This window comes from Eretmochelys imbricata, chromosome 2 (assembly GCF_965152235.1).
Source record: "Eretmochelys imbricata isolate rEreImb1 chromosome 2, rEreImb1.hap1, whole genome shotgun sequence".
In the NCBI taxonomy this organism is placed as follows: Eukaryota; Metazoa; Chordata; order Testudines; family Cheloniidae; genus Eretmochelys; species Eretmochelys imbricata.
Genome location: NC_135573.1, coordinates 229,747,831 through 229,766,227, shown reverse-complemented (window position 1 = coordinate 229,766,227; position 18,397 = coordinate 229,747,831). Strand labels below are relative to the sequence as shown.

Below are 18,397 nucleotides of genomic sequence, written 5' to 3'. Positions count from 1 at the left end.
TCTTTTTAAGTTGAGAGGAAGGGATGAGAGGGTTACAGTAAAGCAATGAAAACTAATGACACTGGACAAAAAGTACATCCCATCTTCATTATAAAGTTCTCAGCTCTCCTCTGCCTTTGATATAAAACTGCTGCACATTGGTTCCTAGGCCCAAGAACACTCAGCCCTATTAAAGTCATGACAGTCTTCCTAAGAATGAGAGGCAAAGCTGAGATATGTCAACCTATTTGTATGTATAACTGCTGGATTACAGGTTTCAGAGTAACAGCCGTGTTAGTCTTTATTCGCAAAAAGAAAAGGAGTACTTGTGGCACCTTAGAGACTAACCAATTTATTTGAGCATATTACAATATCAAAATTAACCCTGTTTCTTACATTATAGGCCAAGTTGGTACATTATTCTATCACTGGAGAGATGCCAAGTTCATGTTGAAGGCACAAAGTTCAGTGATGGAATAGACAGTGGTGTTTAACACTTAAGGATAGACTCCAGAAATGTTCCAAAGGCATTAAGAAAGCTGCTGTAAGGAAGGTAGTATTTATCTTAGAAGCCAGTGAGTAATGCATAACATAAACAAGAACGGATGAACAGGGTCAACACTCCAACACTTAGAAGACCCGAGAGCTTGGAACTGGAACTACTTTTTATGAGTTCTTCTGCCATATAACTTTCAGGAAAAAGAATTCTACCGAACAGATATTCTTTGTGGGGGGTTAGGGGTGGGGGTATGTGTGTGTGAGAGAGAGATCCTCTCGTGTTTAATCCTAAGAATGGCTGAAAACTGAGAATGTATGGAAGAACAAAAGAAATATTAACCCTTTTCTGCTAACAAAGTTAGTAGATTTATAGATTCTTGAATTTTAAGGGCAGATGTGATCACTGTGATCATCTAGTCTGATCTCCTGCATAACACAGGCTACAGAACCTCATCCAGTAATTTCTGCATCAAGTCCATAAATTTTGTTTGTGCAATTGTGCATCTTTTAGAAAACTATGCAGTCTTGATTTAAGGACTACAAGTGATAACATTCTGCAATATTTACTTGGGATTTGCCTTGATAGATGTTTTGACAGAAGTCAAGGGAGAAGAATCTCTGTCAGTTTAAAGTGGGAGTAATAGAGAAGAATCTGACCCCTTGAATTCAATTGGAGTTTTGTTTCAGAAAGAACTATCTAAGGACTTCAGTACTGAGCCCATTAAAGACAATAAACATTGTCTTTGAGTAAGGTCTGCAGAATTTTATTTAGAATTTCTAAAATTATTTAGAATTTGAGCCAGACAAAACACAGTCTCCATCCCTTATGTAAGAAAAGAATGAGTTCAGTTCCACAGTAGTTTTATACTCTCCCTTCAATGGAGGTGAAACAGGATTCTCTTGTTTCTTTTTCAGTTCTTGGAGGTCACCGTGACAAAAAAAAGATAAGAGTAGAGTAATATGAATGGTTCTTTTTTTGATGAGAGTGACTTATTGTAGAAGTCTATGTGGCAAATTCCTATCAATCTACCCAGTATATTAATCATGATCAAGGAAAAAGTATCTTTTTTTAAACTATAGTTTAGCATTCTACATCATAGTAATACTTCATCGTCAGTGTTTCCTGAAATCCACTGAAGTCTCCTTTGGTGCAAAAGGATTACCGCTGAAAGATCAGCCTTAATGAAATGTTGAGGTAGATCAGCTCTCTTGGGTACTACAGGTATCCAAATCCTCTTCTGTAGGCTTGTGATACAGTCAACAGTTGTGAAAATTGGTGACTGGATTGTTCATCTGCTGAAAATATCACAGTCATAGAATCTGAGTGACTACACCAGGTGGCTATCCAGTATTCTGACAAATCAGATTTTGTGTTTGGTAGAGGGTGTGTAAATATGTCTGGTTGTTCAGTGAAACCAGTGTATTTGAGGTTTTTTTTTTTTTAAGTCAAAAGAGTATATTTTCTAAGCAAGGGCAGGTACATTTATAATCACAAATCTTGCTAGCACACACAAGTACTTAAGCAAATACTATTATTTTATTTTGGAAAATATACTACAAAAATATAAACCTTGTTCTTTCCAAAAACGTTTTGACAACAGGTAGAAAAACATTTCAATATTCAACTTCAAACGATGATGCAAAATCTTGTTCAGTTGGTAGCCTTGCTCAAAATACAGTAGCTCTGCTCTTTGAAATAACAAATGTTTCCAATATTCACTTGGCCTTCCTGAAACAAGAATATATTTTCTTACCTCCAGTGGTGTCCTGAAACTGCTTGAACTGACTGTCTGTGGAAGGTCATGAAGTGACTCAGCTCCATCACTAGCAGATGAAATATTGAGAGATCCATTTTTTTTAAATCTCACCTTATGAAAATTAAACACAAACTCCTAGAAAATGTAAACTTGGGACAGAGAGCCATCACTCACAGCTTCTCAATGAAACTGGAATCTCTCAAACTTAATGTAACAGAATAGGCAGCATCAGAATCTTATGTCCCTTGAGAACAAGTGGTTCAGGAGCTAGCATGGGACTCAAGACACCTGGGTGCTGTTCCCTGCACTGACAAAGACTTCCTGTGTGAACTTGGGTAGGTCACTCAGGGCCAGGTTTTTAAAAGATATTTAGGCACCTAAAGATGTAGATAAATTCTCAGCAGGATTTTCAAGAGTGCATAGATACTTAACAGTTATTGAAATCAATGGGAGTTAAGCACATGGGCGCTTTCGAAAATCCCATCTGGTGCCTGTCTGCATCCCTAGTAGCCTAAAATACCTTTACAAATCTTGTCCTTAGCCCCCCTGTACCTCAGTTCCCCATCTGTAAAGTGAGGATAACAGTACTTTCCTACTTCAGAGATGTTTGAATAAATACATGAAAGACTGGGAGACACTCCAGTACTATGTTAATGGGGGCTGTATGAGTACCTAAGACAGAGAAAAGAAGAAAGTTGTGCATTTGGTTGTACACAGAATATAATTTGTTCAGTAACTGGCTCTCCCTCTTTCAGCAAATAAGAGAAATAAGCATTTTGTATCAAAGAGCAAGTCTGTGATTTAGTTTACAGAAAAGAAATAAATAGGGGAGGGAATCCTTATGCTAAATAAATTACAGAGTTTAATTATAAAATACCTCACCGAGTCACACAGCGCCTCAGAGTCAGGCCGTTATTGTCAAAATTTGTTTACCTGATTCTGCAGATTAACTGAATGGTCTACTGAGGGGAATAATCCCACTGAAGTCAATAGGGGCTACTTGCGTAAAACCACTCAAGTGAGAGAGGGTTGCTGGATCAATGTACACTTCAGACAGTAGGAACAGATTTTCATTTAAAGCATACTGTACTTGTATGAATAAACTACTTTCTGACTGATGACATTATCTAATGATCTGATTGGCTTTCACAGATGCCAGTATGCATAACATACACATAGAATCATAGAACATCAGGGTTGGAAGGGACCTCAGGAGGTCATCTAGTCCAACCCCCTGCTTAAAGCAGGAACCATTCCCCGATTTTTGCCCCAGATCCCAAATGGCCCCCTTAAGGATCGAACTCACAACCCTGAGTTTAGCAGGCCAATGCTCAAACCACCGAGCTATCCTTTACAATGCAGACACGAGTGGATATTCTGACACTGCTCAACTGTGTTCTAATATTGTCACAGGCTTTAACACTTGTTTGCCATTGTTAACTGTGCGACAGAGGGCCAGCAAGACATGATGCAAAACTGTTTTCAATACGTCAGAAGGTAGATAATGCACATTGTATTAGGATGAGATTGTGTGTATTTAACTCAGTAAATCAGCTTGAGTATACTTTTCAGTTTCATAGAAATTTATTCTTGGCATTAAGAGGTAACAAGATTTTATGCTTCAAACTCTTCAACGATGCTCCTTTTCAGTTGGATTACTGTATATAAAAACTTGTATTCTTTTCTTCAATCAGAGTAGCAGAGATCACTTGAAGCATTTAACTAGAATGGACTCAATAAACTAATGAGAAGCTCCTGTGAGTTTGATCATAAGAGTTTTGGTAAACTCAATAACAAATAAAACATCAATCTAAACATTCATGTTTTAAAAAAATTACAAAATCTGAACAATAAGTTAATAAAGTGAAATTGTTACCTACGTAACTTTAGATACAAAAATCCCACTGACTTAACTTATAAATGACTATACCAGGCATGAAAAAATGGAAATAATGCTATACAAATTCATGACTGATATTTAGAGATTTCCAGTAGAAACATTATATTTTAATTTTCTGTTCATATATAGCTAAAAGAAAGAGGCAAAGCCAACCTAATAGTAATCCAAGGTTCTGTAGGAGAAACATCAACCAGGGTCGTCGTGTCTGAATGTGAGTCATTTCAGGAAGCTAAATAAAGAATAAGATACCAGAATGAGAGCCAGATATATTCATCTCTGGGAAAAAAAGTCTTATGGGAAAACTTGACAAACTTCTTATAAAAAAAGACTTAAATCCTGAGTTTCTGAATATAGTTGCAAATCTGTAGCACATACTGTATGTTATCACAACTATTCAAAGTGAAATACTTCAATTGATCTAATTCTATCGTCGTGAATCTTTTACCAACATTAGAGAGAATTACCAAATGAGGATCCAAAATGTGTTAACTTCTCAATATTTTTAAAGAAACTGCATGGAAGGAAACACTTGGTAAAATTAGTGTTTCTTTTTTATGGGAATAAAGCAGTTTTTATTATTTTGTTTCTGTACTATATATAGGGACCAATCCTTCTCCCACTGAAATTATTGGCAAAATTCCTATTGACTTGACCTTTAGCGGGTACATAAATTAAAAGCATAATCCATGAACTATGCTTTTAAAATTACCTTTTATATTTTTCTCCATAAGGTTTAGATCAGATACAAAGGCACCAAATGTTTAGCATCAGATTAAAAGCTATTTACACACCCTACATGATCTCTCGAATCACAGTATTGAGGATAGTGTATCTTAATTTTATGTCCCACAATAGCCTGTGAAAATACACGAGACTGAACCTGATGCATATAATTTAGCTTTTTTATTATTATTTTCATGTAACGGTATCATATGGATCTTTTCTGATCAACTTCTTATGTGTAGGTCCAAATCAACATTTGAACATAGATCTAGAGTCATGATATTTTACTGTATGTGTTTTCTTTATTTGTTGTTCTATGCTTCAAAACTTGATAAAAATATTTAAATGTGAGATGGGCCAAAATCAAAACCCTATCTCAAAAGTCTGGCTCCAAATTAAAGTTCTGAATCTTAATAAAGAGCAAAACCAAAAGCCCTGGATCTTAATACTTAAAACACTTTGGTTCAAATTTTGAATCAGAATTAGAACTATTCTGTACTCTTTCCTGAACTATGAAATGTAGATCCCTCAATTTCATCTAATTTCTTACGCTTTATAGCCTTTATTTTTCCCTTTTTCTTATTTATCATGTTTAGTACATTACTGGCTATGCACCAACCATAAATGGGGTCTTATTGTGCAAGGCACTGTACAAACACAGAGTAGAAAACCATCCTTGCCCAAAAAGCTTACAGTCCTTTCTTATATTCATTTATGACATGACTGTTCTCAAAAGAAAAATGTAATAGAAGAGACTATAGTGCTCACCATTTCTGCTAAAGATAAATACAAGAACATTCCAGCTGTGACAGTAAAAATCCAGTTCTGAACACAGGAGTCCGTTGATACTGAAAGGCCAATGTAAAGTCCTATGAAAGCAGTTAGGGCACTTATAAAATTCATTAATAATGCAATTTTTGTGGAGAGCCCTGCACTTAACAGCACAGCAAAATCACCTGCATAGAGAAAATAGAGGGGGGAAAAAGATATTATTTAGTTGATAAAGCATTTTCAAGATTACGTGGAAGGCAGTAAGACATCGATGATAATAGTTTAGATAGAATTACACACACACACACAGTATTGGATGCTGGAGGATTGCCCTTACATTTCTGTAGAAATGATTGTAAATTCGTGTAGCTAGTAGAAAGTTACATATCCAGTCATATTTGTTCAGTTGCTCCTAAAGATAGCATACAGTGTAAAGGGAGGACTCTCCGCTAGTTCTCAATGTTCTGTGACATTTCCAACTTGGATACATGCAAATGTGAAGTCACATGCTTTCCCGGAGTTTCTAAATCTTTCTTGGTTGGGAACTTGCCCGTAGAAATCATGTGATTATGTCTGTAACATGGGCTTTAGGTCTTTACTTATAGGTGCTGTATGTCAGAAAGAGAAACACAGTGGCAGCTCAGGTTTTACACTTGTGTCATTCCGTAGTTTTCAGTGGAGTTACTCCTAAATTTCTTCCTTGGTCTAAACTGGATCAGAATCAGCCCTCAGGACACTTCTCTTGTAGAAGAACCCACTACATGACAAATACATAGCACAAGTATCTGAGCACCAGATTCTGATCTCACACCAGTTTTACACTGGTGTAATTCCACTATGCCAGTTGGTCTGATATCAGTATCAGCTATTCAATATTTTTGTCACATTTTTTTTTGTTTTTATAAACCTGCATGTTTTCCAGGAATCCCCAGCCACACACACTTAGGTTTTGGTAAGTTATTCATACATCCAACATTTGAGTTGTAAGTCCATAAGAAAAGAAACAAATACAAAGTTCTGATCCAACTACCACCATATATATGTGTGTGAATGCAATGCGATGCATAGCTTCAAACTTCTGAAAAGATGTAGTATGAGGAAACAATGAAGAAAAAGGGAAAGTTTAGGTCCAATGAAACTTCTATTTTATCTTGTTGGCTGTCTGCTAGTTAGAGAAGCTGGGTGAGGTAATGTCTATTATTGGACCAACTTCTCTTGGTGAAAGACAAAAGCTTTTGAACTACACATAGCTCTTTTTCAGATCTTCTTTCTATCTGCTAGAAAAACTGTTCAATTATTTGTCATCACTGGTACCAGATATTTTGTTCACTAAGGGTTTGATTCTCCACAGTACAGAAGTGGAGTGTTGTGCATACATATGCAATGGCAAAGGTAATAAGCAGGAAGAGCAATGCCAGGAACCCATCCTCAATATTGAGAGCACTGCTGTCTGGTCACATTAGGTTACTCCTAATGGCAGGAGTAAGACCAATGTGGGGAGGGAGTTGTTAAGTGTCTCATTTAACCCCATATTTCCTCAGACATGCCCATTCTGCATCCACATCTCACCACTTTTTTTACTCACGTGCTTGAGAATAAGGGAACAGAGGACAATTCCACTGTGTGGAGGATTATGCCTATGTGCCCATGCATAGTCTCCCTTCACACTTGCTCTAGAGCGCAGCATCGTTGGGATCCCTGCTGTGCACTATGAAAGGACTTTAAGGATCAGGGCTTGTACTGTCCTTATTTACTCTTTCCTTTCCTTTGTGCTGCAGTGAAACAAATTTAACATGTAGTGGAAAGAACATCCCCTGCCCAATTAGGGAACGATCCTGTGAGGGGCAGGGAGCAGAGTGATGTCAGCAGTGCTTCAATCAAAAATGACATGCAGGAAAAATTGTGCTACAAACCCTAGCATATAAACTGGATGTGCCAACCCCATCCTCACCGGCTGACAGACCATACATGCTTGGGGATGTGGTTTGGAGCAGTAACCAAGCACTAGGGAGAGCTCCTGTTCTTCTGCTTATGCAGGGGATGGGACAAAGGGAGATACATGCCCTCTTTACCTCATCCACCCACTGCACTCGTGTTAGAACAGGGCAGGATCTAGCCTTAAATGTATCTGTAAATGCAGAAACACAGAGCCATGGCTCCTTTACTTGAGCCACTTGGGAATAATGTGTATTTATATTTGCTTACCCATTTCATGGGGAATTTCATGGCATAAGATAGCAATCGTCGTGGTAACACCCGTTTCTGTTGAGGATGAAAATGCTGCTCCTATTACCAGGCCATCGGCAAAATTGTGAAGACTGTCACCCACCAAAACCATTATTGCCAACAAACTAATTCCTTTGCCTAGGGAACAAAGTCAAGAATAAAAAGAAAAACATGTCTTCCTAGGCTTTCGGGTTCCTACAAACATTTGTTCCCCAATAGACTAAAGTTTTTGTGTTGCAAAAAGCCAAGACAAGCAGAGGACTATAAAAGCCTACCCAATTTGTTCTTATTACAGTGGGTTCAAGATTTTCAGCATAAGAAGATAGTTAATAGAATAGTTCAGAGATGCAAACAGTGGGAAGTAGCTTCCTTTGTACCTTTTCTACTAGGTAGACTGTTGAGACAAAAAGTTGGTCTGAGTCCAGTTGAATAATTTACCTTCTGAGTGTCTCCTAAACCTCACTCTGTGCTAAGCTCAGATTCCCCCTCCCCTCTCCCAACTCAAATCGTTTCTGTCTTGAAAGGCAGGTGTTTATACCCTGGGGGGTCAGAGAGTTGCACATCTATAAGTAAGAGAAGAATTTGGCCTTGTCAAGAGACCAGCTCTTAGGCAGTCTGGTAGAGTGGTTGGAGCAAGAGTAGGAGTCCAAAATGCTAGAACCAACGTTCAAGATAGAGTCGGATTCAGGATCAGAACCATAGTCAGACTCCAAATGTCAAGACAGAGTCAGAGCCAGAAATCAGAGCCAAGGGTCAGAACCAGATTACCTGGAGTCAGGGAAGACATAAGCAAGGCTGGTTCCAAGGTGAGAGCAAGGCAGGAACAGGACTGAAACAAGGCGAGGGGCAGGGCAGGGTCGAGGCTATGGGCAGGGCAGAAGCAGATCTTGGAGCAAGGTTAGCTCATGGAGGCAGAAAATCTGCAGGCATGTGAATTGAGCAGCCTGTGAGCTACCACTGCCACTGAGCTCAAGACAGATCTGCTAGCTTCCTCAGTCAGTCAGGGGGAGCAATCCATCAGGTGGCCTAGCTGATGTGGCTCAGCTGTGCTCATCAACAGACTGAGGCCATCAACAGACTGAGAAGTGCGTCTGCATGGCCTTATCCTTGCCAGGCCTCATGTAAATGATTCTTTTAGTGTTGTCAACAAGGGAAAAATTATGTTTTCATGTTCTCATCTTTAAGCATTGTATTTCAGAGGAGGTAGAATCCAAAACATAATCAACCTCAGATCATCATCACTGATGTAGTATCACATCATACTCAATTCTAACCTTTGCTCTAATCAATTAATAGCTGTTTTGTTCATTCATAGCACTCCTGTCTGTAACATCAGTCATGAATACAGATAGCTGTTTTTCTTTCCACTATTTTTCCATGACCTCCCTTTAGCACTGAAGCTCATGTTGCTTGTGTGTGATGAGGCACTGAAAACAAGTGATCTTGTAGCTTGCACGCTGAAATACAGTTAAGCAATATTGGGCAAATTCTCTACATTTTTGTAGAGGAGACTGTTCTTAAGGAGATGGGAGAGATGTTTTTCTTATGTAAACTGCCTAGAACTGAAGCCTTCAAAACTATTATAAAAGAAAACACAGAGAAAATAAAGTCTTACAACTGTATTGAGAAAATCCTCTCCAGTTGCCTGGAAGCTCTGTGGATTCAGTAATATTGGCAGGCTTGGTAGATTTTCCTGCCACCTCACAGAGCCAGACGTGGCTGTCCCCAGCTTGCATAGCTCTTTCTAAACACTATAGGCAGTTTATATTCCATAGTGCAGGACAAGAATGACATCGAAATAACAGATTGCTGCACTACATTAAGTTTGTGATTTGTAATATGCACCGGCTAGGGTGAAATTGTGGCTGGCACAAGATGTTATTAGCCTGTTTTATTTAAGTAACAGATGTTGAAAAAAACCTACTATAATGGCTGGAACTCATTCCAGCCTATTATCTATAGTATAAAAGGGGAGTCAGGTTAACTTGATGAAGTGCTAGGCATTTTAAAGCTTGTGCAAATGTAACCTATGTGAACACACTTGACTGAAATTTAAGTAAATACATACACGAAAAAATTGGAGTGCTTTTAACCTCATTTATTTTAGTTCTATTTTAAAACTAAATCAGGTTATTAGCAATTATGTCAATGCACTTTACTGCTGTGACTGTAAAACATCTTATAGTACCTCTTAGAAAATGAGTATTTGGATCCAAATTCTTCTTCTTTGAACAACCTTGTATTTAACTTGCAAATTTCAATTGATTATTTGCATGAAACCAGGGATTGGAATTTTGCTCTTTAATTTTCATAGAGCTACTGGTTGGTAGCATTTCTACTATAGATCACACTTCTGAAGTTCTGACTAACAAGGTAATGGCTTAACCCTTACATTTGCTCATGCATAGGGCTCTAGTTCAATGTTTTCAGGGCTAACACTAAGTGCCTATAGGACTTCTGATTAGTCTAATGTGAATCAGGAAATACAACTACAAAGTGATAATATTGGTTGTTGATATTGACAGAAGGGATCATGATAAAAAAATCAGTACAAACCCTTTGAAAGTTAATTATTTTTCAAAACATACTTTTAATCGAGTATTACTCCTAAACTTCTAATGCAGAGGAGAATTGATAGTTATGACCAAAACATGAAATCAAACAGAGAATACTGATAAAGAGATAATTGGGAAATTTTCCCAAATACAGGCATGCTGTACTTGGAGCAGATAATCTTGACCTTGTGTGGAATATGTTTTAGATGATTAGTAGAGAGTGATGACTGAACAGCACTGAACCAATGACAGATGGAGTAGATAGAGACAGTGAAACTGAGGCTAGATTGTATGCTTAAGGGAAGGTCAGATTCAAACAATGGAAATCCAGTTTTCCAAAAATGAGATCTATGTCCTGAAATGGAAATGAATTCCACAGTATCAGAGAATAACACTGAAGGGCTGGCAGAAGACAGTGAGACTACCAAGAATTCAGGGTCATGTCCTGAAATTAATTGCCACTCGACAAAGGGGAGTAGAATAAGATAAATATATAGATTTTAGGTAAAATGCTATTTCCCAGCAGCACTCGTGCTGCTCTGTTGAATTCAACAGGGTTACATGAGTGCAATCAAGAGCAGAATTAGGTCCACATCATTTTTTCTTATTTTTTAAAATGAGGAAAAGCAGAATAGAGAAGTAAAAACTATTTCAAAATCATTTAATGGGATATCAGTTCAGTCTAAAGCTACTGATAGATTGAGAAGTATTATGAGCCCAGAGTCCCATATAAGGAACAAGTCACCACTGATTTTAATAACCATGATTCATTACCATAAAGGAGACAGAAAGAGTCAGAAGGGAAATTATAGTGTGGTGAGAGAGCCAGAAAATGAGAAGCGATGACAATTTCAATATCTTTGCAATAAGGAAAGGCCCAAGCAAGATCTACAATTATAAAAAAAATGTTTGGTGGTAAGTATATGAGGGTTTCCCTTTAAGTAAAAGGCTTCAGTCAAGTAGTTTGCAAGGGTGGGTAAACAAACGTTGAAGCAAGGACAGTATAAGATTAATGAACTTTACAATTATGGGTCTGGTTGGCTGGGGAAACAGGTCTTTAAGCAGAGATTTAATTATGTAGCCAGGCAGAATCAGATGTGGTGACGTAATACACAGAAAACACAGAGCTGAGCCAGTTTCACACTTTCAATCCCATCTCAGGCCTTAAGGTTTTTCATGCTGCTTGTTTAATCCTTTTATCAATACTTACTCTTTCTGCTTGTCGCCTTGCAGTCTGGAGGAACTTCAGACTCCGAGTCTTCGGGACTTCTCTAATTAAAAGGAACGATATTGGATCAGCATAGAGGGGTTCTTTCAATCTGCTGTTATTAAACAGTAAAAACTTAAATAGATTCACTGTTCATTAAAGGAAAAGTTAGCTAGTGCCATCTACAATATATACCATTATTATCATTAGAATTATTTACTGAACTCGACACACAAGAGGGATTGTCCTTGCCCCCAGGAGCTTACAGTCTAGTTCAGACCCAAACAAAAACAAGTCAGTAGCACTGTGGTACCTTGAGAAAAACACATTTCAGGGATGAAACAAACTTTTGAGCTGGAAATGCAGTTGAAAACGATTAAGTTATAATTCAGCATTTTGGTACAGTTTCTCATGGGATAATGGGTTTTGTTGTATCGCACGACTGTGTATGCAGCTACAGGATCTTGAAAGAAAAATGGTGAAGATTGGAGTCCATAACTAAGGGCTTATCTACACTAAGATAAGATACATGCTCCAGCATCACATGAGGCATATGAATTTTTCACACTTCTAAGTGATGTAGAAAGTTTTAGGTGTAGGCCAGGCCTAAGATATTCTTAGTAGTTTCTCTGTGAAATTGCAAGACTTGAGGAGATGAAAACAAATAGGCAGCAACCAGGCAGATATTAAGATACTTGGCCACCTGGATATTGAGACAGTAGGTAGCAACAGTGTGCACACATGATCAGGTAACAAAGGTCCCTGATTTTAGTACTCTATTCCCTCTTCCAGCCCTTCCTCACATACTTCTTTCCTTCCCATTTCCCCCTTCTATCCCTCAAAATGCGCCAATCGGGCTGTTTGAGATGCAAATAGAAAACTCTCTCGTATCCAATTCATTAATTATATCAGAATTGTAGCACAGCAAGCTTTATTTCATCAGCATTCACAGTCACTGCTATAGCATCCTGACCCCTTCCAAAAAACAATAAAAGGGGAGATAAAATGATTAGAGAGAAGTGATGTATGTCTCCTTCACTGTGGCATGGTGTCTCCTTTGCTTTGTTAGACTTTGTCTAGACAGAAGATTTGACCCCAAGGCTAAATTACACTCCCTTATCCAGACCATTCATGATTTATAGACCTTGATCATATCTCCCCCTAAGTCATCTCTTTTTCAAGCTGAAAAGTCCCAGTCTTTTTAATATCTCCCCATTGTCAGCCAGTGTTTTGTCTCATTGTTACCCATATGATCCTGAAAAAATGGGGAGCTCTCATCCAAACAAGCCAAGCCACATTAGTTCGTATGATCAATGTGTAACTTTAGGATGATCTTGCAGTTTGCCAGCTGAAAGGAATGATTAATTACTTAATGAAGAAACAGGAAGTGACCATATTGGTCAAAATTTAGTAAATTATCTTCCCTGGTCGGCCTACAGGCATTCAGTCAGCAGTTCCCAAACTGTGTTCTGTGAACCAATAGCGGATCATATGGCTCTTGTTGATAACCATCTCTTCATTAAGACGTGGACCATAATATGGGAAATTTTGAGATTCTCTGACTAAAATAACAAGACTACAATTAGCATATCCTGAAACTACACATAATATGAAGAACAAACTGTGCTTGCAAAAATGTTAAAACCTATCAATTTAAGCAGTTGAGTATGTGTGTGTGTATCTATCAAACAAACATCTTGCTTGGGCACTCTCCATAGATCAAATGGGAACCTACACAATTTCTAACAGGAAAACACTATTTTCAGCCCATCTGGTTTTGTTTACATATTATTCATGTTAATGGAAAAATGACGGCATGTAGTCCAAGTTTTCAGCTGGTAACTAATTATACGTGTAATGTAATCTCTTTGGACACTATCTTGCAGTCCTTACTCCAACTTGAAGATTGAAGGGAGTATTGCTGGCATAAGGCCTGAAGGATCTGGCTCCTTTGAGATGTGATTTACATTGGAAAACCAGGAAGACAGCAGATGTTTTAAAAATCTACTGGGCAAATGACATATAAAGAAGTTTATTACATCAACCTGAGATATATCGATAGATTGGCTTTGTAAATATTTGTGAATAAATTATGTCTGAAAATGCTTATTGTGGTCTAACAAATGTACAGATTTCTGACAATACATTCTTTTTTGAGGTCATGGAGTAAGGAAAAAATCAATAAACATAAAAATTAAAAATCAATAAAATACTATTCGGTTATGAAGTTAATTGGGTTTATTTTTTGAGACACAGAGAAAGAAGGAAATCAAGTCAGTAAAGCATTTCATATCAGTAACCTACCAACTGTATGGTTGAAGTAGATTTGCCTCTGCCTGAGTGGTCATTTAATTCAGATTCCACTGGAAGATCATGGGAATGCCCCAAGTGCCCATTAACTAATGAAAGGCCCTGCTGGATGAAGATGCTTTGCAATTAGTTCTGAAGCCAGATGAAAACAGGTGCAGCTTCTGTCAGTTTCATGTTCAGATTTAGCTTTTATTTGACCTATGAAAGTTGTTGACTTGAGAATAAAAACAATTGAAAAAAAAATGCTAGCTGTGATAAACATTTGCTAATGCCCTTTCAGCTCCAAAAACTGCAAACTGAACCAGAAAAATATGTGAGAACCAGAGGGTATTATAGGAAATTATTTTTTTAAAGCTGAAGTTTAGAGTTACAAGCTGAGATAAACAAATTACTTAATGTTTAGTGTTCAGATGGCCCTCAACTGAATGGGTTTATTAAAGACATAAAAAAATTATAAAGTCCCTTTCTCTTTATTCACTATTCTTTATATAATAGATTTCAGCTTTGCTCTTAACATCTTAAAAGCAAACCCACATACTGGCATAGTTAGCAAAATAGTCACATTCCATTCATTTTACATAATTTGTATGCCTCAATCCTGTATTCCTCAAAGGTAGGAGGTATTTTGGGTACATGAAGAATACAGGATTGGGACCTAGATATCTACATTAGGCCTGTGATTAAGCATCCTTTGTAAAACAGCAGCAGCAAATGCCCATACTCAGAGACTTAATGAAGGGTCACATTTTGTGCTACATTATATCCTGGTACCTAATGACATTTTCAAACACAAAGCGCACTGAGATAAAATAATAGAATTACTGAGAGCATAGCAGCCAACAAGGAGACAGTACCAGTATAATGCATGAGTCTACGGAGCTCAACATTTATACTAATTTTCAAAATCCTTTGGGGTAGAAAATTACAAGCAATTTGGTAAATTTTAAAGTATAATTCTTTAAAGTGTCATTTAAAAAAGCCTTGGATAACATGTGAATCTTTGAGCTCTTCAAACAGTGCTTAGGTAAAGAAATTCTCATTACTCTTTCATAGAGAGACATGCTTTTTGCATGTTCTCATGCTAGCCACGGAAGTCTGCTTATAGAATACAATAATTAAAATAACTGGCCTTTTTACAGTTAAACACATCAAACTTATGCACCAAAACAAAATGGTACGTACAAAGCAAAATCAGTCTGATGGGAGCAATTTGGGAAGAGGCAGTTTATGCTTCATTTCACTTGTAAACAAGGCAGTTATTTTTCCAAAAACTTTTATAAATTTACTGTGCAGTTTATAATCTCAAAAACAAAAAGGATTTTAAAAGGGGTAAAAAGAAAGTTCTACCTGATCACTTGGTGATACCAAAAGAAAGAAACATTTTTCTATCAGAAAAAATCCATGAATTCCTCCAATCATTCCCAACATTTTCCAAACATATTCTTTTCCCTCATAGATGTGTTCCATCTCCTGAGCTTCATGCTTATGTAAACCAAGAATCTAGATAAAGAGGTGAAATAGAAGGGGAAACATTGTTTTGACTTTTGCTAGAGAAAGCTCTAATAGCTTTATCCCTCAACTTTCCTTTAATTACCACTCTCAAGACTTTAATTGTATTTTAAGTTGCTGTGCTGGAAAACCAGTATAGAGTAATGAAATTCATTATTAATGGCCTCCATTATGCTTCTGTCATCTCTTGCCAGTAAAAGTAATATTATTGCTAGAGGCAGATTTAATTGTATTGACAAGAGGATTTTCCTTTGTATATTTTGTTTAGACTTTTACAGTTTAAAAAATTGTTCAGATCATCTTTGAAAGTCAAATTCATACAGAAAATAATCAATTAACCCTTCTGCTCATGGTCTTTGCTCCAGTTTCTATGCTGGGAAAGAACATAATAACCTTCCTTGGAACTGTTCTGATTTCATTTGAAAGTTGGCACTTTAAAAGATATATACACTGGACACAGCACTTTAAAAGTTGAGGGGGAGAATTTCAGAAGCACACATGGGATTTAGGAGCACAAATTCTACTGACTTTCAATGAGACCTGGTGCTCCTAAATCCCTTTGGTGCTTTTGAAAATTTCTCCCAGCTCTAGTTCCAGAAGTATTACTGGTTTTGATTGTCTTTCCCAGTTTTAGTTATATGGACTACCTCAAAGAACTTTTACTATCTCTTAAACCAGAACGAACATTTCAAGATGGAGAAGCATCAGAAGTGTGTTTTGTCCAACTTACCAAGTAAATTAAATTGTTAAACCCCCTTTTGTTAGAACCCTTCAGTTACTTATTTCGAGTTGTACAATGCAGAGAAAAAGCAGCAAAACCAAATGAATAACTAATCAAAGGCTTGTCTTTTCTTTTACATTGTCATGTATGTAAAATATATGTTGTAAATTTAAAGGAAAATCCTACCACTGAGGTGTTTTTATTGCAGTTCATAACAGCAGGGCCATATGTCTCTGAAAGCCCCTGGAACTTTAGAGCAACTTGGGGCTGGGGCTGCTGATGCTCATGGAAAACTTTGAACAGCATTCTCCTGAATCAGTTTTCCTTACATGACCTGCCTTAAGCATATCTGGAGTGTGCAGCTTGCATAAGGCCTTGTGTTTTCTATGAGTTCTGTGCTACAGAACTCCATTCGAACAACCCCGGGATGGGAGGAGGGAGGCATGGCAGTACAGCCTCCCTGACTCCACCAGCTGAGAAAAGTCGCTGGCACCTGCCACTGACAAGTGACCACAAGCCAACTATCTACCATCCTGCTCCTGATTGTTCCCTAGCCCAGCTGAGTGTGTTACTGAAGCATGCCTGAGACCTTATCCATTGGCTTCACACAGAGTCCCACACAAACCTAGAGCTAGACCTATCTTACCTGTTTATCATATATTTTCTGAGGAACCCCCCCCCCCATTTCTTTTAATTACTAAGTACAGTATTTATGTATTAACACAGTACCTGTGTTTCTTCAGCATTCATCATTCTTTGGCTTCTGCTTCTTTATTTCCCAACCTGAAATCTCTTTCTGATTTTACACAGCCCCTAGTGTAACTAGAGTATTGGCCCTCTGGTTCTCAGATCTCATGGACAGCTTTATTTTTTTAAAGATGAGAGCACCTGAGCTCCTGTCAATCCGTGTTATGGGAAAATCAAAGGAATGCAGCTTCACTAGGTACGCATTTCTTTATATATATAGAAATACTTCATTTTGAAAATATAAACAGGCATGTTACCTGTGGAATAAGATGTAGCAGTGCATCTCCAGAGAGGGTCCCAACAGCTAAACCCACAAACAGCTGTAAAATGAGTGTGTAGATTTCTTGACAGGAGCTGAAGAAAATGAGGATTGTACCAAACATGGATCCAATAGTAATAAGTAAAACTGCAACTGTGCTGTAGCCATACTCTGAGGAAAAGGAATCAAAATAAAACCAAGTCTCGCTTTAACAATTCAGTGTCTAATTACTTGAGGCCCTCTATTCTGAGCTGTGTGAATAAACAGGAGGGAAATTCTTGAGTTGTACCACATTTTCTTGCTATATATAAGGGACAGGCAGCATAACAGAGGGAAGAGGGGGTTCAAGGTCTGCAAAACATTAATTGACCAAGGATCTGAAGGTAAAAAAGCCCAATCCACTGGATTTCATGCCTTAAAGAGATAAATATTCTCTTAGTAGACAGGTCATAGGCCTCCTGTAAACGCACCATGCCTACTGTTCCAAATTATATTTGTTGTGTAGTATGGACACACTTCCTTTAGGGATACAATCAGGAGTGATAGCCTCTTTTTCCGAATTCAACAGAGTGATTGGGAGGTTACTCACATGTTTGTGCTTACATTTTCAAGCTGCTGTACAAAATGAACTAACTAATTCATACCACACCTTTCACCCTTCTGAGGTAGGTAAGTCACAAGATGGGGAACAGACGCAAAGAAATTAAAGACAAACTATTCAAAGGTGTCCACTAATTTTTGGTGCATCATGGTTTTTTTTCCACGCATCAGGAGCTGTGAGTGCTCAGTACCTCAGATCCTATGTAACGCCAGTTACACACCCAAACACTACATTAGCAGACACTTTTGAAAACTTAGGCCTCAATGACTTACCCAAGACCAACCAGCAACTAACAGAAAAATCTGGGAATGAAACTCCCAGTCCTAGGTTCAGGTCATTAGGCTACTTTTATCTTACATCAGGTCATTTGCCTGTCTTCTCTTTTGGGAGACTCCCCAAATGTAGGCCTTAATCATGCAAAGAGACCTATGTGGTCATAAAGGCCTTCATCTCTCACACATGGTCTCTTTCATTCCAAAGAGATCTCCATTAGAGGAGGAAGGATGGTCTGGTGGTTCGGATGCTCTCCTAAGTTGTAAAAGACTCTTGTTCAATTCCCAGCTGTGCGAAAGACTTCCTGTGTGGCCATAGCAAGTCAGGTAGCCTCTCTGTGCTTTGGTATCCCAGCTGTAAA

At 37.8% G+C, this 18,397-nt stretch overlaps 1 protein-coding gene across 1 annotated transcript in view; it reads right to left on the bottom strand.

The window, feature by feature from the left end:
• Window positions 1-2,227: 2,227 nt before the first annotated feature.
• SLC39A12 (solute carrier family 39 member 12) overlaps window positions 2,228-18,397 on the bottom strand; it is a 34,508-nt gene continuing 18,338 nt past the window's right edge. Inside the window, exons 6-13 of the mRNA XM_077809440.1 lie at window positions 17,161-17,333; window positions 15,274-15,426; window positions 13,921-14,031; window positions 11,620-11,680; window positions 7,834-7,992; window positions 5,626-5,813; window positions 4,288-4,363; window positions 2,228-2,301 (exon numbers count right to left, since the gene is read on the bottom strand). Coding sequence (XP_077665566.1) covers window positions 2,228-2,301; window positions 4,288-4,363; window positions 5,626-5,813; window positions 7,834-7,992; window positions 11,620-11,680; window positions 13,921-14,031; window positions 15,274-15,426; window positions 17,161-17,333 — 995 coding nt within the window. The remainder of the gene's footprint in view (window positions 2,302-4,287; window positions 4,364-5,625; window positions 5,814-7,833; window positions 7,993-11,619; window positions 11,681-13,920; window positions 14,032-15,273; window positions 15,427-17,160; window positions 17,334-18,397) is intronic.